General features: G+C 43.3%; 1 protein-coding gene and 1 long non-coding RNA gene across 5 annotated transcripts; both read left to right on the forward strand.

Annotated features, from left to right (window-relative positions):
- Positions 1-4,709: 4,709 nt before the first annotated feature.
- On the forward strand, positions 4,710-14,992 carry LOC310785197. 4 transcript variants are annotated; one of them, XR_014553147.1, is made up of 18 exons: positions 4,711-4,753; positions 4,976-5,023; positions 5,196-5,310; positions 6,063-6,156; positions 7,165-7,239; positions 7,477-7,537; positions 8,333-8,395; positions 8,589-8,666; positions 9,254-9,315; positions 9,561-9,624; positions 9,824-9,903; positions 10,566-10,627; positions 11,132-11,188; positions 12,118-12,200; positions 12,303-12,364; positions 12,599-12,655; positions 12,800-12,863; positions 13,482-14,992. It is a non-coding gene; the product is annotated as an uncharacterized lncRNA (long non-coding RNA). The 4 variants fall into 4 exon arrangements; XR_014553146.1 differs by lacking the exon at positions 5,196-5,310 and having other exon boundaries at positions 4,710-4,753; XR_014553148.1 differs by lacking the exon at positions 11,132-11,188.
- Positions 14,993-18,758: 3,766 nt separating this feature from the next.
- rbm43 (RNA binding motif protein 43) lies at positions 18,759-24,231 on the forward strand. The gene is made up of 4 exons (XM_083645829.1): positions 18,759-18,867; positions 19,793-19,995; positions 22,239-22,327; positions 22,557-24,231. The coding sequence occupies exons 2-4, from the start codon at positions 19,812-19,814 to the stop codon at positions 23,724-23,726; spliced, it is 1,443 nt and encodes a 480-aa protein (XP_083501955.1). The 5' UTR covers positions 18,759-18,867; positions 19,793-19,811; the 3' UTR covers positions 23,727-24,231.

A 24,231-nucleotide genomic window follows, 5' to 3' on the forward strand; every position in this document is an offset into this window, starting at 1 on the left:
TCATGACGACGCTTTGGCCCCCGCGTAAAACAATTTTCTCCACCTCCTTTCAGCAGGCAGGGGTCAGGTGAAGTGGATTATGCGCAGACAGTCTGCATCAAATCTCAATTATACTCCCATTGCATCCTTATAATAAAGCCTCTCAAGTCACGCCATGCTTTCATAAAGAGTAGCTCGGGGGCCACTGACTGTGTGTGAAGCAGCTGGAGCCGGATCAAGCTGAACTGTCGCGGCCCATCGGCGCGCGCGGGACTGAAATAGGCTACACATGCATGAAACAGTCAGTCCAAATTCAAATCAAAATGTTAGCAGAAATGCTAACACTTTTATTTTGGATAGTCCACCTACCGAGAGTCTACAGAGTATCTGTAACATTTCAACAGCTCATTAGTTTAACAATTCAGCTGTTTAACTTTTTATAGAGTATATATGACAATTTATGAACATACCTATCTTACACTAGGTGCAGGCAAGGGCGCGGGAAGCTGGGTGCGGTGGGTGCTGCAGCACCCCCTGGTGGCAAGAGATGTAATTTTCTTTTCTTTTTTCTTTTCTTTTTTACAGTGCACCTGAACGCAACATGCAAAATACCCGCTGAATAAGTGTGCAAATGTTCATGTAATTCTGGCCAATACTAGAAAATGAAAAGCCTCGGGGGCCCATGGTACTATTAATCCGGCCCTGGATATATGGGAGGAATAGCAGGTAGGCTATCACTGTCCCTGATTCCTGAGGGTAAATTGAGTAATGCTGCAGAGAAGAGGAGAAGACACTGAATAATGACATCACAACAGTATAATCCTAATGTTAATTTAAAATTAAATATTCCTCTAAATATGGCTAAAATTCCAAAAAGGGTCGGAGAGAGAATGAGGATTCCGACACAGCAGTGGGAGCAAGTGGTGACATGGAGGTGAGTGAGAAAAGGTGACTGAATAATGACACAACAGTCTAATCTTAATGTTAATATTCCTCTAATCTGGCGACAAAGTGGCCAATTTTCTTTTGGCAGCGACCTTCGGTCGCCACCAAATTTTGCAGCCGTCCCCCCAATGTTGAATCGGTGGCTACGGCCTTGCAGCACCCCCTACCTAAAAGTACTTCCAGCACCACTGGTGTGTGGAACGGGAAGCAAACATAATCTGTTTGTTGAATCTCAACTAATGATAAACTGTTAAAACAACATCTACAGACAAAAGCCAAACAGTTCAATTGTTGGAAGTCCACTAAAGCTGTTGAAATGATAGCCTATATACAAATACTCTGTAGACTCTGTAGGCGGACTATCCAAATAAAGGGTTCGGGTTCGGGTTCGGGTTCGGGTTACCACAGAAGGTAATTGTAATTTAATAGCTAGAGGTATGGAATTAATTTGTAGTTATTTGTTGATAAACTATAATCAGACTCCTTCTGTCCATGCATCCTCATGCTGCAGCTCTCCCATGGTGGTCAGCTGACAGGAGGGTGCAGCACACACGCGCACGCGCACACACACACACACACACACACACACACACACACACACACACACACACACACACACACACACACACACACACACAGGCATAATTCACACACCAGCCCTAGTCTCTAGCCTACCGCTGCTTGCATAACTGTGGTCAAAAGCGAAGTCTTTCATTTCAAAGCCAAACCCTATAACCCCCCTCTGTGTGTCTCACCTGGAGCCAAACAAAGCGTGAGTGTAAACGCAGTGAAAAGCTGGACTGGAGGTAACTGATATGACCTCAGGGTGTTTCCAACAGAAACAAGGCTCAGGGTGGAAACCTGATGCGTAAGAGGATCACCTCCCAAACACATTGAGAGTGTGATGCCATTGGGAGCTGCACTTCACTGCACCACTACCCAAAACTCCTTCAGGGCGGATTACAGCGATTCATCTGTCGTAGAGCGCTTTCCTCTCCGTCCGATAACGAGTTTAATTGATCGGTCCGACCTCTCTGTCTGATAACGAGTCTAATTGATCGGTCTGACTTCTCCGAGATCAGCTTCATTAGGAGTCTCGAGGCCGCTGTTGCCCTCTAGCACAAACACAGGCTGTTATTTCATTGAGGACTCTTATGAAATAAAACTCATTTTGGAAAAGCTTTTAAGTCACTAAACTCTTTTAAGAGCTTCGCCCAGAAGCTGAAATGTAATGATAGATGGCAAATCATTTCAAGTTTGGCTAAGCAGGCTCAAACTGTGTTTTTCTGTTGCATGCAGCAAAACAGACTTTGTCAAGATTAATCCACAGATTTCAAAATTGTATTATTGACCAAGATGAAATCATGCTAAATCTGAAGGTCGCTGTGTGGTAGAAATGATACTTCTGACTAGACTTTAGGTAAAAGATCATCTGTGTACGAGGTACGGCTGGGTCATATTTTTAGCTACAACAGAGTAGTACAGTTCCTTAAGTCTGGAACAAAGAAAAGAAAACGTTTTGCACACCTAAATGTTTTTAAGTGACGGGTATATCAGACAAAAACCAAAAATGTAGATACTGAGAAGGGAATATAGTTATGCATATAGTTATGCTATGCAATGTTTCAGTCAATGAAGCCATTTACACCTGGCACTAACATGCGTTTTCTGTGATCAGATTGCAATCGGATAGTGCTTGACCACATTAAGCTGATAGTATTTACACCTGGTATTAATATGTGTCTCCAGTGTCCACATTGAGATCCGATTGCAATAGAGACAGTCCACATGTCTGGGAACGCCCACAAAATGTTAAACGGCTGGCGCGCGAGTGGGGTAAAACCGCCCATACTGTATATCTCATGGGCTGACTCACCAAAAGGCGGTGCTGCGGCTCTAGACTACATGTTTGGGGGTCTAGAGCAGAACACAAGACGTCTGCTCAGATGTGCGTTTACTGCGGTGGTTAAATCCCCGATCGTGTCTGCCTGGGCTGGGCTATCAGCTAAATTCTAACTTTGCTGAATGGATAGAACAGGGTTTTTTACCCCACCCTGACCACGCCCCCAGCCAGGCTGAGCCAGCTAAACCAGCGTCTATGACGAGACATGGCATTTACACTTGTGTTCAATGTGGTCACAATGCGTCCCTGACCACCTCTGGAGGAGGTTTCACATCGCAATCCGTCCTCAATGTGTCTCGGAGGCATTTACACCTGTACTTTCAAGTGGTCAAGCACTATCCGATTGCAGTCTGATCACAGAAAACGCATGTTAGTGCCAGGTGTAAATGGCCTCAATAAGACCTAGTTTGCCTGATGAAGATCTTATTGGTGGAAATGTCACATTAAAGTAGGCCATCGTGCAAGTGTAGACAGTGTGTGGGACTATTTGTTTGTGTTTGTGTTGGCATAAAACATCCAGTGTTTCCTTGTGAACGCAGATGTGGATTTTTAAACTCCGTCTCAACGCCGCCAAGCCATGTCAGCTGGGGAGAGACAAAGCTGAACTTGATTTGGGGTGTGTAGTGATGCTGCCGTCCGGTCACCAGCGAGACCTTCAGCCAAGCGGAGCTCTGCTCCTCTATGGCCTGTATTGTTGTGGAGCGATGAAGTCTGAGTCACCGACCACGAGTGTTCCTCCTCTGCACAGCCGCCGACACCCACCAGCCAGCAACCACTGGCCATGCATGTCAAACACTGGTGGCTGCAAAACACTTTTCAAATACCTCTGTAGAAATATACAAACTGTGATGCAAAGCTGCATGTTAAAGGTTATTGTGCTTTTGAGTTAGGTTGAGTAATTTTGCATTTTTTTTTAAATCACTTCATAAAATACATTTGGATTTGCCGCTAAGCTTTTTTTTCTTTTCTTTTTTTTTTACTTTTATTCTTGTATTTATTTGTATATTCTTTTAACCCATTTCCTTTGAATGTGTTTCTCATTGTTATGTTGGCCTTTTTAATCTCACTTATTTTTATGCCATAAAGCACTTTGTAAACTCTGTTTTTAGATAATTCACCTCTAAATAAAGTTTAGATAATACTACGACTACTACTACTATTGCTGCTGCTAATGATCATATCTTCATCGTCATTATCATGACAGTATTCAATTCAATAATACACAGTAGATCATTAATATAAAGAGATTAATTGAAAAATAAGATACATGTTACATTGTAAGTTTTGTTAATGAAAATAGGGAATAAAAAAGTGTCCAGTGTGATGCCAGCATGATGCTAGACAGGTGATTCAGAGGCCATGTAGCCATCAGCTGGACTCTACTACCCCATGGGGTTTTTCTTTATCCACATTTTCAAAGCATACATGAAAATGCTTTACATACGAATGCATACAGAATAACTGTTCTTAATACAGTCACACGGAAAAAACATACACATGGGGACATTGACAATGCTAGTTAAAGTCCTTGTTGAACATATCTCTGTAATTTCACTGCCTTAGTGGTTGAAAATTCAATAGATTTGAAATATTGTTCAGTATCCATTGCAAAGACAACAAATAAATAGGTGTTCTTTTTGTGAATTTACATTTGTGAATATGAAATTTAGCAAGGATAATGATAAGATTGATCATATTTGCCTGGGTCCAGAATCCGCCCAGTGTGATCCAATGGTATGATCATACATTTACTATCACTGCCCCCTGGTGGATCACATACAGTAAGCCACTGCGATAACAAACACACCTGACGTCACATCCGGTCTCCACCCGCCAATAAACCTTTAAGAAGAAGAAGAAGAAGACATCCGGGTCTCTCGCGCCTCAGCCTTCCCCTTCACGCAACGCATTCATTTCACAGCAGAGGTAATGTCAGAGAAAATCTGTGTCCATCTACGCTAAATTCTTAAACTTAGGAAGCATCTAACTTGGAGAAATAGTCACAGAGGTGTTAATGTGTAAGATACGTACAATATTGTAAAGAAAGTGATCTTTAGAGGGGTTAAAGTTAGCGAAACGTGGACGCTGGATCAGCGTCATGCCTGCATGAGATTTTAACTGTCCATTGGTTTATTTATTACATCACAGACTGAAGGTGAAGTCATCAAGTCAGTTGTGTGGATCCAGGATGCAACGGTAAGATTGTTATTTTTCTCCTATCCCGGGTGTGAAAGAATTATGCAGTAAATTCCTTTAGCACTAGCAGGCTACTTTGTAACATCCTTGTCTAATCTGTTGATGTGTGTTGTGTTACGTTACGCTACGTTCACGTTGTATTATATTTCTGTTACATTGTAACACGTTGCAGGCCTTCCCAGCGAGGCTCAGCCTTCGGTGGCTCTGTCCTTTCCTGTTGTGTCTGCTAGAGAGATTTGGGGCTGTTTGAGGCCCTGCAGTGGCTCCTCATGGCCGCAGGGTTATAGGTAAACCTCAGACAGTGTTGGTCATGATGCAGGGAGGGGCTAGTCTGGGCACCTTCCACCCCGCATTTTGTCATGGGGGCGTAAACCCCGGACCCAGAATTAACACCGGATGGCAATGCGCCTAACAACGTCTTTGTTGCCGTTAGCTTGACGCGGTGATGTTACCTAAACTAGAGTCTGATCAAAACAAAGCTAGCGTTACATAAAACAAAACGTTTATGCAATATGGCATCTCCGCCACCACCGCCTGACACACCGGTCAAAACGGTGAAAGAGGATTCTGATACTTGGGTCAAATTGTCAAGTTAACGTGAAAGTTGACGAGCTAGAAACGCTGCCATCCGGTCTAGGGCGGGAACCAGTAGGGTGACAAAATCAATTGTGGGCGGGAGCCAGGCTCTTTCTCGCCGAGAAGAGCCTGGTGACGCGAGGTTAGGGAGGGGCAGCCATGTGGCTGGCAGGCCAGGAGTCTGCAGGCTTTGGAGAGCAGGAACTCATCAGTGAAAAACACCTCAGATCAGTTTTTCCAAATGTATGAGATATGTCCAAGAATTTGATTATCTGGACAATTCTGATCCAGATGGAAAGTTTTTAATCTTGGGCCCTGTTGTAGTCTTAGTGCAGACTCTTGTACCTCCATGGCACATAATTGCCTTTCCCTGAAGTAAACCTTGAGCAAAATTAGTATATTTTTTATTTTATTTTTGTGGGGGGCATTTTATCATTCAACAGAGTGAAATCTTCTTCCACAGGATCCAAGAGATGACTCCAAGTCTGGCCCGGCTTGGACCTCCTGACTGACATCTGATGATGAAGTGGCATTTTGACCACCAGGTGTGAAGTTAGGTGAGTTTTAGCTAAATAGGCTACACAGATTTTACGAGATCATTGCTGCATGCCCACATTTGGTCTCATAATGGCTGCACGTCTTAATTATTTACAACTCTTTTGCAATACCTTTCCCCACTCTACTTCTCATAACTACGTCAGATTGTTGCTGGATTACGTCCAGGCTACACGTTTCTCACCACCTGTAGACTGAAATCCTATCTAGGACTGTTCAACCCTTCTCAGTTTGCGCTGTAATTAGATGATGCACTGAATAGAAAACTTGCAATGTTGTACTTTGTAATAGTTACTTAGAGTCGGTAAAACTGCTTTGATGCGTTGGTTGGTTTCTGTGGCATATTACCAACACAACACAAGTTTTCTACAGTCTTAGTTATGAATTGAATATTTGCTGTATTAATTACAACATATGGTGAGATGTGTGGGGGTGGCTTTAGCTCAGGAGGTAGAGCGGGTCGGCCAATGACGCAAGGGTTGGCGGTTCGATCCCCGCTCCCTCCCAGCTGCTGTCGCTGTGTCCTTGGGCAAGACACTTAACCCTCCTTGCTCCTGATGGTGTGTAGGCACCCTGCGGTGTATGAATGGGTGAATATAGACTACCTACTGATTGTAAAGCACTTTGGATAAAAGCGCTATATAAATGCAGGCCATTTACCATGTGTGCAGACCTTCCCAGCGAGGCTCGGCCTGCAGTGGCTCTGTCCTTTCCTGTTGTGTCTGCTAGAGAGAGCTGAGGCTGTTTGAGGCCCTGCTGTGGCTCATGGCTGCAGGGTTATAGGTAGACCTCAGACAATGTGCTCTTAGGTTTCATGCAGGGTTATAGGTAGACCTCAGACAATGTGCTCTTAGGTTTCATGCAGGGTTATAGGTAGACCTCAGACAATGTACTCTTAGGTTTCATGTCAAGACAAGATTTTCTGTGTTTATGAACATTTGTAACAGTTGCAATATTTACGCTTTTGAATCAATGCTTGAACTGACAAGAACTTTGTCTGTGCAACCCAGGCATGCTCCCTCACAAAACGGGAGGACAGGATAGGCTGAATGTGTTCAGTGGTATCCCACCACCCCTCCGACAAGGTGAGTAGTAATCTCTCAACCCCCAAAAAAAGGACTAAGGGCCATATTCATCATTTGTGTTTGGCCCTTACATGTCCTCCTCCTAACCCTCTTTGCTGTCTGTGATGTAACAACTTAACTTACCTACCTTTTTTGAGTTTTGACTCTGAAAATAAACTCTCTCTCTGAGACATGCTATCCTTTCCATAATGGGACCTGCCGTTTTCTTCTTGGTCTTATTTTGGTTTCTGTTGGCAGAGAAAGCGCATGGTTGTCCCAGCCGCCCTTCAGATTTGAGTGTCTGAAGACCACTTGCAAGGTGAGCCTATAGGAGTTGCTGTGTGGAGGAACGTTGGTCAGGTTTTACTGTCAAGCTAATGACTTGACTTGATGCTTGCCTTTCACTGCACAAGGATAAACCAACAAACTGCAGTGTCAAAATGCTTCACTTGACCTTTGACCTGCCACAACAGTTGTTCTTGCTCGACGGTGATGAGCTCTTTATCCCAAAGCTGATCATCTATTGATGAGACAAACCTTACGGATCTGACTACTGAGTTGAGTCTGGGACAAGTTGTGCCTCAAGCTGAAGCTTTTAATTGGCAATTAGCAAATTCTTAAATTGTTAAACTTTCATTATTAGCCTTGATTGACAGACAAGGAACCTATAGAGAAGGAAAAGACACCACTCACATCAGTGTTCAAATTGTCGTGCAATCTGTGGAAGCATTATTCAATCAAAGGTGAAACACAGATACTGTGACAGAAAAATTTCCAAATAGGCGTTATTCTGATCATTTATAATGTTACATTCTCATCTGAAAAAAAAAATAATAATAACTTTGTGTGCCCAAAACACACCGCGGCGCGTCACATAGGAGTCGCAACACTGCGGCGCGTTTGTTGTGGTACTCAAAATATTTTCTCAGGGTCGACAGGCCTGGAGTTAATATTGTTTTCGTTTTAAGTAGAGCAGCTTCAGTGATAAACTATCTGTAAGAAGTGCCGTCCGATGTATGACCCATGTTTCCGAGTCTTAAAAGTTGCACTTGAGTCTCCTTTTGAATGTGAGCATCTACTTGTGTCAACGTGAATTTGTGTTTTTCTTCTTAAGGTTGCACTCAGCGCTGCATCTATTCCTCCATGTTGGCTGACTGAAGAGGAATCTGCTGCACAGGTCAGTTTGCTGCGTCGTCTGGTCTCAAAATGACAACATCGACTTTGTGTTGTGATGAAATCTAAACTGAAACAGCTGGAATTACCGTCAGATTGTTTAGTGGTGAATCTTGGTTTTCTGAACACTAGATGAACGTTCGCCCTCTCAAATGAACCAATCAGTGTTAGATTAAAAGAAAAATCTGTTTCTCTAGGTTGACACGTTTCTTCGGATGCACTGCACCATATGGGGTACCGCTACACTCGCTGAAAACTTGGTGCTTGTAACGCAGGTGAGTCTAGGTGGATTCTTAACTATTCTTCAAGGAATTGACAAATAAGCTTTTTGACCAGCTCAGCTCTCCAGTCGTTGGGTTATTGTGATTATTCCTGAAACAGTGTAGTGTGCATTTAATCACTAAGCGTTCATTTATCCAAGTATGGAGATATGGTGGGGGCGGGGGTATAATGTAAGATTGTCCTACAAACGTCTTCTAACCTGTATATTGACAATATGTTGGTCATTAAAACAAGAATTAAAAAAATATAGACACTCGGTGTGCCAAGTCCTGAACACAAGGTACTGTCAGTCTTCTTGTACAGTGATGAGTTGGTCAAAACGCTTATTGCCGCCCCAAAACAAAAAGATGTGGTTAAGCTTTGTCTGTGATGAAAACCTTGAATAGGAAGTGCCGTCCGATGCGACAACTGACGATGGTTTATAATTCAATTTTTCTGAGACTTCAAAGCTATACCTGGTAGAGGTGGGTCAAAGCTATACCTGGTAGAGGTGGGTCAAAGCTATACCTGGTAGAGGTGGTGGGATATCGACGTACTTGTATCTGTAGCTCCTCTGAAAATATGTCTCTTAAATTTAAAGGTCTGACTCATCCCAGCATTGATCCTGTCTTCAGTCTGCTGGCCAGGATTGCATTGACGCAGGTAAAGTTAAACTCTAGTCTATGAAAATGGCGGCCGCCCCACTGTCGTGATGAAATCTCAACTGAAACAGCTGGAATTACCGGCAGATTGTTCAGTGGTGACTCTCGGTTTTCTGAACACTAGGTGGCAGCAGCATGCTATCACACTTGTCTTCATACTCTGTGATGAGTGATGTATCATCATCTTTTGAATGTGGGCATCTTACTTGTGTCAATGTTCTACGGTTTGTGTTTTTCCTTTTGAAGGTTGCACTCAGCGCTGCATCTATTCCTCCCATGTTGGCTGACTGAAGAGGATTCTGCTGCACAGGTCAGTTTGCGGCGTCGTCTGTTCTCAAAATGACATCGACTTTGTGTTGTGATGAAATCTAAACTGAAACAGCTGGAATTACCGTCAGATTGTTTAGTGGTGACTCTTGGTTTTCTGAACACTAGAACACTTCTGAACGTGTCGCCCTCTCAAATGAACCGATCAGTGTTAGCTTTAAAAGAAAGATCTGTTTCTCTAGGTTGACACGTTTCTTCGGATGCACTGCACCATATGGGGTACTGCTACAGACTCGCTGAAAACTTGGTGCTTGTAACGCAGGTGAGTTGATGTGGATTCTTAACTATTCTTCAAGGAATTGACAAAATAAGCTTTTTGACCAGCTCAGCTCTCCAGTCCTTGGGTTGTTGTGATTATTTCTGAAAACTAAGCACACAAAATATGTAGTGGGCCACACGAGTTCCCTACTCAAGTTTCTGCCATTAAAAGTGTCATCTGATTAACTGTAGATGAACTACACTGTAGTGTGCATTTAATCACATTGATGGTTAGCGGTCTGCTAACCAGGTCCGCTAACCATTCATCATTTATCCAAGTATGGAGATATGGTGTGTGGGTGGGCTATAATGTAAAAACTGTGCTACAAATCTACGAATGTCTTGTATAACCTGTATATTGACAATATGTTTGGCATAAAAAAAAAAAAAAAAACGCTGTAGTGCGTCAAGTCCTGAACACAAGTTTTTTTATTTATTGCCGCCCCTAAAACAAAGTAGATGTGGTTAAGCTTGTCTGTGATGAAAACCTTGAATAGGAAGTGCCGTCCGATGCGACAACTGACGATTGTTTATAATTCAATTTTTCTGAGACTTCAAAGCTATACCTGGTAGAGGTGGGTCAAAGCTATACCTGGTAGAGGTGGGAGATATCAACGTACTTTTATCTGTAGCTCCTCTAAAAATATGTTTCTTTTAAATTTAAAGGTCTGACTCATCCCAGCATTGATCCTGTCTTAAGTCTGCTGGCCAGGATTGCATTGACGCAGGTAAAGTTAAACTCGAGTCTATGAAAATGGCGGCCGCCCCACTGTCGTGATGAAATCTCAACTGAAACAGCTGGAATTACCGGCAGATTGTTCAGTGGTGACTCTCGGTTTTCTGAACACTAGGTGGCAGCAACGTGCCTTTATACTGTCTTTTGAACATTAGGTGGCATCAGCATGCTATCACATTTGTCTTGGTAAATGGTCTGCATTTATATAGCGCTTTTATCCAAAGCGCTTTACAATGAGTAGATAGTCTACATTCACCCATTCATACACCAATGGCGGCAGGCTGCCACGCAGGGTGCCTACACACCATCGGGAGCAATTTGGGGTTAAGTGTCTTGCCCAAGGACACAACGACAGCAGCTGGGAGGGAGCGGGGATCGAACCGCCAACCCTTGCGTCATTGGCCGACCCGCTCTACCTCCTGAGCTAAAGCCGTCCCAATTGTCTTCATACTCTCGCATGAAATTGAGTTTTACAAGTCGTCTTTGTTCTTCACAGGTGGATCAAATCATCTGACATGATGTTATTGCTCAGCATGAGGGGCAGTTTTACATGGTAAGACAGCCATGTGGTCCAAATGCATGATTGTTGTAGAAAGCAGAATATTAATCAGAATCAGAATCAGAAAGACTTTAATGATCCCAGGGGGGAAATTGGGAATACAGCAATAACAGTCCTTCTGCTGGAGGACCAGATTCAGGCTCCTGTGTGGGCAAGCATCCCCCTGCTGAAATGTAGTGCAGAAAGATGAGGAAGGAAGTTGAAGTTGCTGCTAGAGAGGCGGGGCATAACGTTTGGGGAGTTTGATTGGACGAAGGTGCATCAGAACAAACCAAATCTTAGCTAGTTAACGTTTGTTCTGGCATCAGCGCCGGACAGTTGCCGGAGAATGATAGTTGGAGATTGACAGCTGCGGATGTCATATTATTGGTTGAAATTTTTTAGTACATGCTGACATAAGCGCACTATAGATGTTTTAAATGACGAAAACATGGTTGAATTCTGATGCAAATATCCAACGAAATTTTGACTTTTGTACATTTCTGGGGATACATTGTCAAATAGGTGCACTGACTACGACCAGGGAGGGATGTGATCTGAAATAGTCATTTTGCATTTCAGTTCAACTTTAAGAATAGCTGCTCAACAAAGCATCTTGTTATCATGGGTTTGTGTTGAATCCAACAGAGCATTTTCACACCCTTTTGATCTGAATGAGGCTCCTCCTCTTTGCTGATGGAAACGTGATGAAACCTCAACTGAAACAGCTGGAATTACCGGCAGATTTTTCCGTGGTGACTTTCGGTTTTCTGATCCATCCGTTTGAGCCGCAGTGTTCAGACGTTCAACCCCTTAAACAGTTTAGGGGTTGAACGTCATGTTTGGTGTACAGTAGCTGCTACACCGGGCTAGAAATGGCACCACCATGACAGCCCCAACTTGATTGTAACTCTTTCACTCATTGTAGCCCTGTTTGGTTTCAGCTGTGTGCCTCCCATCGGCTACCTGTCAAGTAGTTTGAACCAGAAGCTGCTCCTCCTCGGACTGTGTTGCTGATGTATCAAACGTGAGTAGATCTCTGCTCATCTTTAACATCTTTGTGTTTCTGGAATTGAGGAAATGATGATCTGTAGCTACTCTGAAAATATGTCTCTTTTAAATTTTAAAGGTGTGGCTCATCCCAGCATTGATCCTGTCTTCAGTCTGATGGTCAGGATTGCATCGACGCAGGTAAAGTTGAACTCTAGTCTATGAAAATGGCGGCCGCCCCACTGTCGTGATGAAATCTCAACTGAAACAGCTGGAATTACCGGCAGATTGTTCAGTGGTGACTCTCGGTTTTCTGAACACTAGGTGGCCCGTCATACTCTCTTTTGAACATTAGGTGGCAGCAGCATGCTATCACACTTGTCTTCATACTCTCGCATGAAATTGAGTTTTACAAGTCGTCTTTGTTCTTCACAGGTGGATCAAATCATCTGACGTGACGTTATTGCTCAGCACGAGGGCCAGTTTTACATGGTAAGACAGCCATGTGGTCAAAGGCCACAGGCCGTAAAAATCCTTGGATTTGGAAGCATTCGTTTTGAAAATTGCTGTCGGAATGGATCCAATGTGGTTATTCAACTTTGTTCCTAATGAGGCCAACCTGTCGTACTTTTTCAGCCTGTGGCATGAAGTCATCACCTGTACTGTCCCACAAGGCTTTGCTCCACCTCAGCCCCTGCTGGTGAGTAGCTGAATGACACTTGTGATTTTATGCAGGAGGGAAATCTCCCATCTCGTTAAGTTGGGACAGTTTAAATCTTTAATGAAGGCATCTCCAAAGTCTTTGAGTAGATGTGATGAGTTTCCATTTACCGCCCCAGTCTGAAGATTCATGACTGATTGGTATCCCCTCTGATCACAAGACTGAAGCCTTGCTCTTAGTTAAACCTGATAACGCTCAACAGTAACGTGACTTTTTGTGACGTTTCCTGCCCCGGAAGTAAGTTCCCCATATTCATTTTCTCCATAGACATTTTGAAAAATCCCTTGATGAGTTTTAAGGCTGGAACCGAGCCGACCCGTGACCTACTGAATCGTGAGGTCACGGGTCGCCTTGGTTCCAGGCCTTAAAACCCGTTTTTATATAAGGGATTTTTCGAAATGTCTGGAGAAAATGAATATGGGGAACTTACTTCCGGGGCAGGAAAAGTCATGTGACTGTTGAGCTCTATTATAAAAAAAAAATGTCTCACTAAAATAACCCTTTTTCTCATTAGCGATATCACCAGAGTCTAGCCAGATCGGTTTAACTGTTGTTACTTAAGAAATGTCAGACTGTGTTTTTCTTTGTTCTCTGTAGGTTTCCTGTGAGAGTTGGAGGACCAGTTCATCGCTTCAGAGTAAAATGATGACCCATGTGTGGAATGACCAAACCCTCCTGGATGATTTATCATAAATTTGGGAAAACTGTGCCTTTTGGGCACAAACTCAAGACCCAGATTGTTATCGGAGAACTACAGTAGATGACCAAGACTTGTACATCTGCTGGAAATCCTTTGTATTATAGTCAATGAATGTACACTACCAATCAAAAACACCTGCTTGAATGGTCTTATCCTTTAAAGTTTAACCATACACGTTGTCTATAAACACTTAATATTCTATTATGTGATTGTTACTAATGCAGTATATAGCCTAAGCATATAATTGTAAGTTAATTGCATTCAAAAAGTTACCCCTTCAATGTAAATGTCCAATGACACATTCCCCCAAATCCAGGCGATTTTATTCTGAAGCCTTTGAAAATGTGTATAATGTTTGGCCTTAAATTCCAAAATATATATATTTTTGTTATGCTGAGTTAACTAGCCTCACCTCTTTTTGGTAACAGCTTTGGTGTATATGTACTGTATATATATACAGGTAGCAGAGGTACAACTGTTAATTCCTGATTGTAAGGGAGCCGAAAATGGCAAAATACCATCAGTTAAGCAAAGAAAAAAGGCATGCTATAGTTACTTTAAGAAAGGCGGGTCAATCTTTACGACAAATTGCCAAAACTCTGCAAGTGTCTGTATCTGCCGTGACCAAGACCATCAAACGTGTTGAAGAGAACGGCAGTATAGAGGACCGGCCGCGCTCAGGCAGGCCCAAGGTCACGTCCAAATCGGAGAACAAGTTCATTCGAGTCGCAAGTCTGCGAAACCGGCGTCTGACCGCCCCCGAAATACAAGCTCAGCTGAACGCCGGCAGAAGCACGAGTGTGTCGACGTCGACCGTTCAGAGGAGGCTGCGTGAAGCAGGCCTCGCCGGAAGAGCCGCTGCGAAGAAGGCCGTAACGGTGCAGAACGAGGAGGCCCAAGAGACACAAACAACTGGACGTTTCAGCGTTTCAGCAGCGGAAGTCTAACAGACAAATGAGGCTAAATTATGTTTTGAGAGACTGATTGGGTGAGCGAGGAATGACCTAAATCAAAACCTCAATCCAGTAGAACTAGGGCAAAAATGTCCTGAATCTTGTTTGTGAGGCTGTTATGGAGGCAGCACATTTCTCTTAAATTATCTTCAGCATTGGTGATTCTGCTTGTTTTGTGTATAGGCCATTCACCATTTTTCACTGCAGTTATTTTGTATCTAAAAGGTTGGAAGTAACACAGGTGCCATCAGAACATTAATGAGGCTTTCCAACTTCCGAAACATTTAGGTGTTATAGCTGGGGCCCTTGTTAATGTTTTGTTTGCACCTGTGATACTTCCTGCCTGTTAGACACAAAATGGCTGCTGTGAAAAAGTCAGCTTGTAACATGTTCATTTTAAAGTACCTTATTTACAGAAGCTTGGGACACTTGAGCTGATAAAGCTTGTATTGTTGAGGTCCATATGCAATGTTAAAATAAACAATCCTAAATGCATTAACTGCAGTGGTGATTTGACTGGCGCTAGAGAAGAAAGATTATCTGCACAACTGTACTACCTATCATGGAAGTGTGTATATATACAGATTATATTGATTTACCCCACACATGTAGTTTGAAATGAAACCCTTCATACTAATATGTAGAGAGGGCGGTAAAGCCCCATGATCTCTTTCGCCTGACAGTTTGGGTGTTTTCTTGATGCTGTGAACTGATGGCCATTTACATGTGAGGTTGTGTCGTGTGTAATGTGATTTATTTGGTTATAAATCCCAGGGCATCATTTCACTGGAGTCATAGCATGCAGGTGTTACACAGATGGCTGCAGTGAAGCTGAGTTGGTTGTAATTCAATTCTAAGTCTTTTTCTATTGTCAAAATTATTTCAATACTTGTATCAATATTTAAAAGAAAAGTTTATTCACATTTGAGAGGTGCACGGCTATGTAGAAGACTTTCAGATCACAATAATACAGAAAAATCACCCAGATATGTCTGCACTTAGACAAAAGAATGTACAAAGAGTTAAGAATATACAATGTTTTGGTAAAGGCATTTTTTGCAATATGAGATTGACACAATGGTGGTATATATGACCATATTGTTAATCTCATTGAAATGCGTGGTAATATAAACATGTCATTTTGAAATATTCCCTAGATTTGTTTCAGATCGTATTTTGAGATGGGTTTTTTTTTGTTTACTTAAATTTGTATTCGTTTTTTTTGAAAGGGTTGGTACATGGCATACATATACTGTACATTGTTGTTTCCAGAATACATGAACACTTGGCAAATGTTTTAGCTCATTTCATGGAGGTAAAGGGAAGTACTTAAGTCCAGTCAAATAAACTAATGTAGGCTAGAGGAAAACAAAAGAAAAAATCACACCAGCCCATATCTTGAGTCCTACTACAGAATTATATAGTCACAGAGGAGACTGGTACCTATAGACCTGTCGTCCATTTTGATGAAAGCACAAAAACGAATCCCAAGGAGACACTCCATCCTGATTTCGACTTATTCTTCCAAGCATACCTTCGTAAGATGCCGTCTCCACCATTGCGTTAACCCATTCTTTCAGTTCTGGAGCTTTTGTGTCCTTCCAGTGTCTTAGAATAACTCGACATACGGTTACTGTACCCACCAACCATAATAACAGAAAATGCACACTTGGATATGTTTGGTATTTGAGACCGGTCCCACAATAAACATAACTTTGGTCTTACAAGGAATTCTGAACCAAACCATCAACCTAAAATTTCTAATACTTGGATCCATAATGGTCTGACTAAATTACACACAATGTAGTAAAGTTCCCATTTCAGTTTGACACTTCCAACGCAAAATTATTGTTCAACAACTTCATTCTGCGTAGCCTCGATGGTGGTATCTATGCAATATATTGTGTGAACTTTCCCCTCGCTTCTTTCTTTCCCATATTTCTTTCCCACAATTTTAGACCATTATCGCCTTCACTTTCCTCTCCAAGGTCCTTCTCCTATATTATTTTCACATTAACAGTCTCATTACCTAAGGAGTTAGTTGCTCTATAGAAATGTGAAGCGTTGCGGGCTTCCCGTGGTAGTTTCAGATCATTTATAATAGTGTTATCAGCCATATTGCAAAAACCACACAGCTTCTTATCTGTAAGTACTTCCAGAAATGTCCTTTCCCACCTTTCTAATAGATTATGACAAACACCAGCCTCATATAAATCACCAATAGTGTTTATACCACAGGAACGCCACTGCTTCCAATACACAGTATTTTCTTTTACCACTACAAATTGGGATTGTGCCACAGGGACTCAGGGAGGAATATTTTTGTACAATATGTTTGAACATTTTATGAATGCTGGTCCAAACATCTCTTGAGTGTAAAAGAACTGGGTTTGTATTATTCTGCGTGGTTTGAGACAATATTTCAATAGGATTAAATGGTGAGCACAACTTTTGTTCAATGTCATATTCCAATATTTTGATACTATTTACATTTTGTCATTTAGAATGTAACTATGAATAATTCAATCGATGTGATAGGATTCTACTGAAAGACAAATGAGTCCTGCGTGGACTTTCATGCTTCTCTTAAAATGTCCATCACTAAAACTTCTCAGAATTTTCATATAACTGAATATTTGACCACAGACTTAGCAATTACATGGTTGCGCTCTTGTGTGCAATACGTTTGTATACGTTTACTGCAGACTGAGGACCGTGTGGACTAGTCTCATGTGAGTCTTCAAGCTTTGATTTTGACAAAAACCTTTACCACAGACTGAACAATAAAACGGTTTCTCGCCTGTGTGGGCTACCATGTGACTCTTCAAGTGTGCATTTTGACTAAAACTTTTACCACAGACTAAGCAATTAAACGGTTTCTCGCCTGTGTGGATTCTCATGTGTCTTGTCAAGTCTCTATTATTCACAATAACTTTACCACAGACTGTGCATGAGTTCTCTCCTGTGTGGTATCTCATGTGTGTCTTCAGGTTTCCATTTTTTCCAAAACTTTTACCACAGACTGAGCAAGTAAATGGTTTTTCTCCTGTGTGGACTATCATGTGTTTCTTCAAGTTTCCTTTAAGACCAAAACTTTTACCACAGAGTGCGCAAGTGAATGGTTTCTCTCCTGTGTGAACTATCATGTGTATCTTCAAGTGGGCTGTATTATAAAATGTTTTACCACAAACTGGGCAACTAACGTCTTTCCTCCAAAGAACTTCACGGTTTTTCTCTGAGTCTAAACCTGACTGAGGTTCACTAGTTTCCATCCAATCGCCATAATTGTATTCAGGTTCAGAAGAGTCTGAAGTCTTGCCATCACTGGTTGGTTGTAAACCACTAACTGGATCGAAGTTCCAGGCTGGTTCTGATACTCCACACTTTCCATCAGCTTCTGATTTCATCTGTTCAGTTGAGGTGCTGGCTAGAGGCTCTGTCTCCTGTGCTTGGCTCTGATTTAGCAGTGAGCTGTGACTCGTCACAGGGACAGAGGTGGATGGGAACTCGGTGATATCAGCCTCCTCCGGCCCTTGAAGCTGCTCTGCCTCCTGACTGGTCCAGAGTTCCTCCTGTTCCTCTTTAATGTGTGGGGGCTCTGGGTCCTCCTGGTCCAGCCTGGGGCTCCACTCCTGCTGCTCAGGGGGAACCTCTTCTTTACGGATCAACAGCTGCTGGACATCTGGAGGTACGGCTGCTCTGGGCACTTCCGGATTTAAAACGGCGTCCAGTAGCTTTCTTTGTTTTTCGATGTCCTCTTTTGCACGAAAAGCTTCCTCGTACTCCGTTATCGTTCTTTCAAACAGCCAAAATATCTCTTCAACAGCCGCATTCAGTCGCTGCTCCACCGACGCTCTCAGCTTTTGGACTTTAGACATTTTCACAAAGTGACTAGAACTTTTCCTCCTGGACTATTGACTGAAAGCTACAATAGCTTCACAGCTAACGTTAGCATCTGAAGAGCTTCTCCTCCTCCCTCTCACTCACGGCTGAACAAAGACTCGGCTCCAGCTTATATCCGTGTCATCCATACATACAAAGCCTCTCCTTTTGGCCAATTCAAGTTTTAAACTAGACTTTTGAACGAGGGAGAAAAATCAATAACGCTCCGCTCAAGAACGCTTCCACACACAGGTCGCCATTTTGCGTGACGTCACCCGCTTCTCGCTCTCGCGCTGTTGCCAGATCTCGCGAGAGAAAACAAGCATTTCTCTCTGGGTCACTCAATCTAACTTTCGATTTATCCCTTTACAGTGGTGGTGGTTCTGTTTACAGTGATAAGACCATGGGAGTCCAACCAGGAAATACAATTAAGCAAGTAGGCCATTAAGTAAGTTACATTATCCTAGCTGACTTTGGCTATGCGTTTGCTTGTAGCTATTACAAACTTTAGCGTTATATCTGTATGAAGGTTAGCTGCTGTAATGAAGCCTACGGCTACGTAGTCTGCTTTAAACCTGTTTTGTGTTTGGGGTAAGACTTGCTTTACTCAATTGTAGTTTTTAATATCTCTAAACAGTTTCCAACTCATAGTTAACGCTGCTTTCATTACTGAGGCTATACTTTTGAATTGCTGCCTTGAACACAAATGGTGCGTTTGGGTGCGAGCAGCAACTTGTTTATCAAATCTGCACTTTCACTTTCGACTGTGCTGCAGCTTCTCTCCTCAGAGAGCCTGGTGACGCGAGGTTACTGCAGCTTCAGATTCGTGTAAAAAGTAGACTAAATCTCCAGTATGTTAGGCTAGTATGTCTACAGCAGTGATGTCCTGGAGGGGTTCCAGGGGGTCCCCAGCAAAAAGGCGAATAATTTATTTTCCATTCACTTCCAACCGAGTAGTAACACAATGATAATGTATGACTAGTGTGGTCATGCGTTTCATACACTATAATAAAACATCTAAAAGTGTGACAACCCTGGATCCTTCTCACGGGGGCTATTTTGTGTGGAAAAGGCAGGGTAAACACAGGTGCAATCAAAACAGTAATGAGGGTTTCAAACTTCCATGATTGGAATTTGGAAACCCTCATTAGTGTTTTGCTGGTTGTCACAAAAGTGAAAATCAGATGGGGGATCCTGGGACAAAATCTGATCAAATGCGGGGGGATTTGCGTCTGTCTAATGTCAGTTTAGGGGTCCTATGATGTGGAAAAAGTTTGAGAACCACTGTCCTACAGGACCAAATCAGGTGAAGAAATGCCATAATAGTAAAACACTAGTAAAAGCCTACTTTCCTGTGTTACCCTCGCTGGCAGTGTTGCAGACACCAATGTGATGGAGAGTCGGGGATGCAGGATCGAGGTTGGTGGGGTCCCAGACGTGTTCCCGGCCGACAGGACGGTCGATAAGCTGCTCATCCACTTCCTGCGTCCGCGGCACGGAGGAGGAGAGGTGCTGCGCGTGCTGTACCCGTCCCAAACGCCCGGACACGCCACAGTCATATTTGCGGAGCCAGAGGGTGAGTCATGGAGCAACTAACTCACTTTGTACAGATGTAGTGGTGTCAACCAAACAGGTGATAAACAACCTTCAAAATAGACACAAAAAGTAGCCTAATCATGTTTTCAGGAAAGCATTCATAGGTTTATTATGCCTTCGCCGGCGAAGCCAGGCCGAAGGCATTATGGATCCGGGTTGTCCGTCCGTACGTACGTACGGCCGGCCGTCCGTACGGATGTCCGTCCGTACGGATGTTTGTTAACGCCATATCTGAGGAACGCCTTGACGGAATTTCATCAGATTCGCCTTAAACATTCACTTAGGCTCAAGGATGATCTGATTAGATTTTGGTGGTCAAAGGTCAAAGGTCAAGGTCACTGTGACCTCTCGAACGCCATTTTCAAGCTTGTTAACGCGATATCTGAGGAACGCCTTGACGGAATTTCATCAGATTCGCCTTAAACATTCACTTAGGCTCAAGGATGATCTGATTAGATTTTGGTGGTCAAAGGTCAAAGGTCAAGGTCACTGTGACCTCTCGAACGCCATTTTCAAGCTTGTTAACGCGATATCTGAGGAACGCCTGGATGGAATTTCATCAGATTCGCCTTAAACATTCACTTAGGCTCAAGGATGATCTGATTAGATTTTGGTGGTCAAAGGTCAAAGGTCAAGGTCACTGTGACCTCTCGAACGCCATTTTCAAGCTTGTTAACGCGATATCTGAGGAACGCCTGGACGGAATTTCATCAGATTCGCCTTAAACATTCACTTAGGCTCAAGGATGATCTGATTAGATTTTGGTGGTCAAAGGTCAAAGGTCAAGGTCACTGTGACCTCCCGAACGCCATTTTCAAGCTTGTTAACGCGATATCTGAGGAACGCCTGGACGGAATTTCATCAGATTCGCCTTAAACATTCACTTAGGCTCAAGGATGATCTGATTAGATTTTGGTGGTCAAAGGTCAAAGGTCAAGGTCACTGTGACCTCTCGAACGCCATTTTCAAGCTTGTTAACGCGATATCTGAGGAACGCCTGGATGGAATTTCATCAGATTCGCCTTAAACATTCACTTAGGCTCAAGGATGATCTGATTAGATTTTGGTGGTCAAAGGTCAAAGGTCAAGGTCACTGTGACCTCTCGAACGCCATTTTCAAGCTTGTTAACGCGATATCTGAGGAACGCCTGGACGGAATTTCATCAGATTCGCCTTAAACATTCACTTAGGCTCAAGGATGATCTGATTAGATTTTGGTGGTCAAAGGTCAAAGGTCAAGGTCACTGTGACCTCCCGAACGCCATTTTCAAGCTTGTTAACGCGATATCTGAGGAACGCCTGGACGGAATTTCATCAGATTCGCCTTAAACATTCACTTAGGCTCAAGGATGACCTGATTAGATTTTGGTGGTCAAAGGTCAAAGGTCAAGGTCACTGTGACCTCTCGAACGCCATTTTCAAGCTTGTTAACGCGATATCTGAGGAATGCCTGGACGGAATTTCATCAGATTCACCTTAAACATTCACTTAGGCTCAAGGATGATCTGATTAGATTTTGGTGGTCAAAGGTCAAAGGTCAAGGTCACTGTGACCTCTCAAACGCCATTTTCAAGCTTGTTAACGCGATATCTGAGGAACGCCTGGACGGAATTTCATCAGATTCGCCTTAAACATTCACTTAGGCTCAAGGATGAACTGATTCCATTTTGGTTATCAAAGGTCAAAGGTCAAGGTCACAGTGACCTAACAAATGCCATTTTCAAGCTCGGTAACGCCATATCTCAGTAACACATTGACTAAATTTCTTCACATTTGGCTCAAATATCCAATTCTGCACAGAAACGCCTTGACGCAATTTCTTCCAATTTGGCTCCAACATCCACTTGGACTCAAGAATGAACTAATGGCGGAGGCATAAGTCCGCGTTGCGGTCGTTCTAGTTTTTTTCTTAAAGGGGCTTATTGACATCTAGTGGTGACCAGCATGAATTGCACAACATATCTCCGCGAGACTGCCCACGGGACTCGAGGAAGTGAATTCTCCATTTCTCCATAGATGTATTTAAAGAGTTTTTCCAAGCCTGGTCACGAGCCATCATTTTTCTGCGATATGAATCACGAGTGACCATAACACATTTGGCTCGAAAAAAAAAAAAAAAAAAAAAAAAAAAAATTTTAAAATTCTTTTCTCTTTTGTGTTTTGGTCCGAGTCACATGTGATTGGTGTTAACAGATCCTAACATCAGTGTGTTTCTTCCCACAGTCGCTGATCGTATCTTACGGAGGTCTCACGTGTTGGAGGTGGATAACCGACAATTTCCTCTAACACTTAAAGCAGCTGACAGTCCAGAGGTAATATTGTATATTGGTACAATAATTATACTGATCCAAAATGATCTTTGGTCTGATTAATCAGTCATTCATAAGGTGTGTGTGTGTGTGTGTGTGTGTGTGTGTGTGTGTGTGTGTGTGTGTGTGTGTGTGTGTGTGTGTGTGTGTGTGTGTGTGTGTGTGTGTGTGCACGTGTGTGTCTGTGTTGGCTCTCTTTGTGTCTCTTCCTGCTGGTTTGTTTTGGTCTCAGGTTGATTTACCCGTGGAGGCGACTCTACAGTTGAGCCTGTTCCTTGATAAGTCAGAGGTGCATCGAGTCCTCGGCTCTCATGGCTTCGTGATAACTGAGCAACACAAAGATCAGGTGCGTGTCCAGGGTACGTTCACCAAGCTCCGAGCTGCGAAGGCCCGTCTGGACGGGCTGCTCAACTCACAAACCCAGACTCGGATTCCTTCCTCCGGCGCCGCACCCAAACACTACACCAACGGCAGCTCACGGCCGGACGGTAACAGACGCGGCGGCTTCGCATCTCAAGACGAGCCTTCCCCATTGACTAGTCAGTGGTCTTCCACCACCAACTCCCCGTCGAGGGCGTCACGCTCTCCGGAGTACGAAGCTCCGCAGTCTCCCAGGCCAAGAGGCGTGTCTTTTACCGCTGATGCAGATGTGCTGAATTATGCCCAGCGCTTCAGGAAGAAGGACATCGATGCCATCCTAGACAGCTATCATGTTAAACTGGAGGTGTTAGACTTGTCCCAAGGTTTAAACAATGTCACCTTATTGGGGAAGAACGCAGATGATGCCATGTGGAAACTGCAGATCATTCTGAATGATCTGAACAAAACGCTACGCACACAGGAGATCCCTCTGGCGGACATCGATCACGAGAGCCAGGTGAAGCTGGCTAAAAGAATCCAGGCATACAAAGAGATTTATGCTTCAGTGCTCATCAGTCAGGTGAACGGGACGGTTCGCCTCATAGGGCCGTCCTCTGACAGCCACGAGTTCAAGCAGAGGCTTTTGGGGAAGACGCTCGACCGGCCAGCATTCGAACGGACGGGAAGGACATTGGACAGAGGCCCCAAGGGGAGGAGTAGCTCCTTGTCCAAGATCAAAACCAAGCCTCCTACTGGTGGCGCCAGAGGGTACTCTCCGCCCAGGTACCAGGATGAGAAAAGGGCCGGTGCTGATGATGCTGAACAGGGAGCTGGAGCTCATCATCCGAGACCAGCCAAAGCTCTCAGGAGAAGCAGCTTCTCGGGGTCCCGTGAACGTTTCGTGGTGGAAAGAGCTGAAGACCACAGGCTTGTGAAGGAAAACAAACAGGCTCCTGGATCAATGAAGAAGTTCCAGTCACTCCTGCAAAGCATCAGCCCAAAGGAGATAAGGCAGAAGCTCAAGCAGAGTCCCAGAAAATGAAGAGTGAGTCTTAATTGTCCACGAAGGTAAACAACGTGAAGGTAATCAACACTAGAACATGCCTTGTTTACATGTATTACATGTATGTTTCTCGATACTCTAGTGTGTCAAATAAGGTTAAGGTTGAATATGTGATCGCATGTTGTCCTTCACTGCCCTAAGGCTGAATATTTATTTAAAATTCTGAGGTTTTAAACAGATTGTTTGGGTGGGGTATACAGCTTTGATCGTTGAGTCAGATGGATGAATGTCAATGTGGTGCAATGTTCTCACTTTGATTCAGCCGTTGTGCTCCACTGATGTTCTAGTCTAGTGATTCTACTCAGCAATACGCTTTACGAGACATGGCTAATCAAACAGAAGGTTATATCACATCCCCTCCTACCTCTTTTCTCTCCTATAATGACTCCCCTTGCACTCCTTACTGCCTGTGATGTCAGAAACTGCAAATGTAAGCATATACTACTGTTGCACTCATTGTAAGTCACTCTGGACTTATTTGAGC

The sequence above is a fragment of the Poromitra crassiceps genome, assembly GCF_964638095.1.
Source record: "Poromitra crassiceps genome assembly, chromosome: 11".
Taxonomy (NCBI): domain Eukaryota; kingdom Metazoa; phylum Chordata; class Actinopteri; order Beryciformes; family Melamphaidae; genus Poromitra; species Poromitra crassiceps.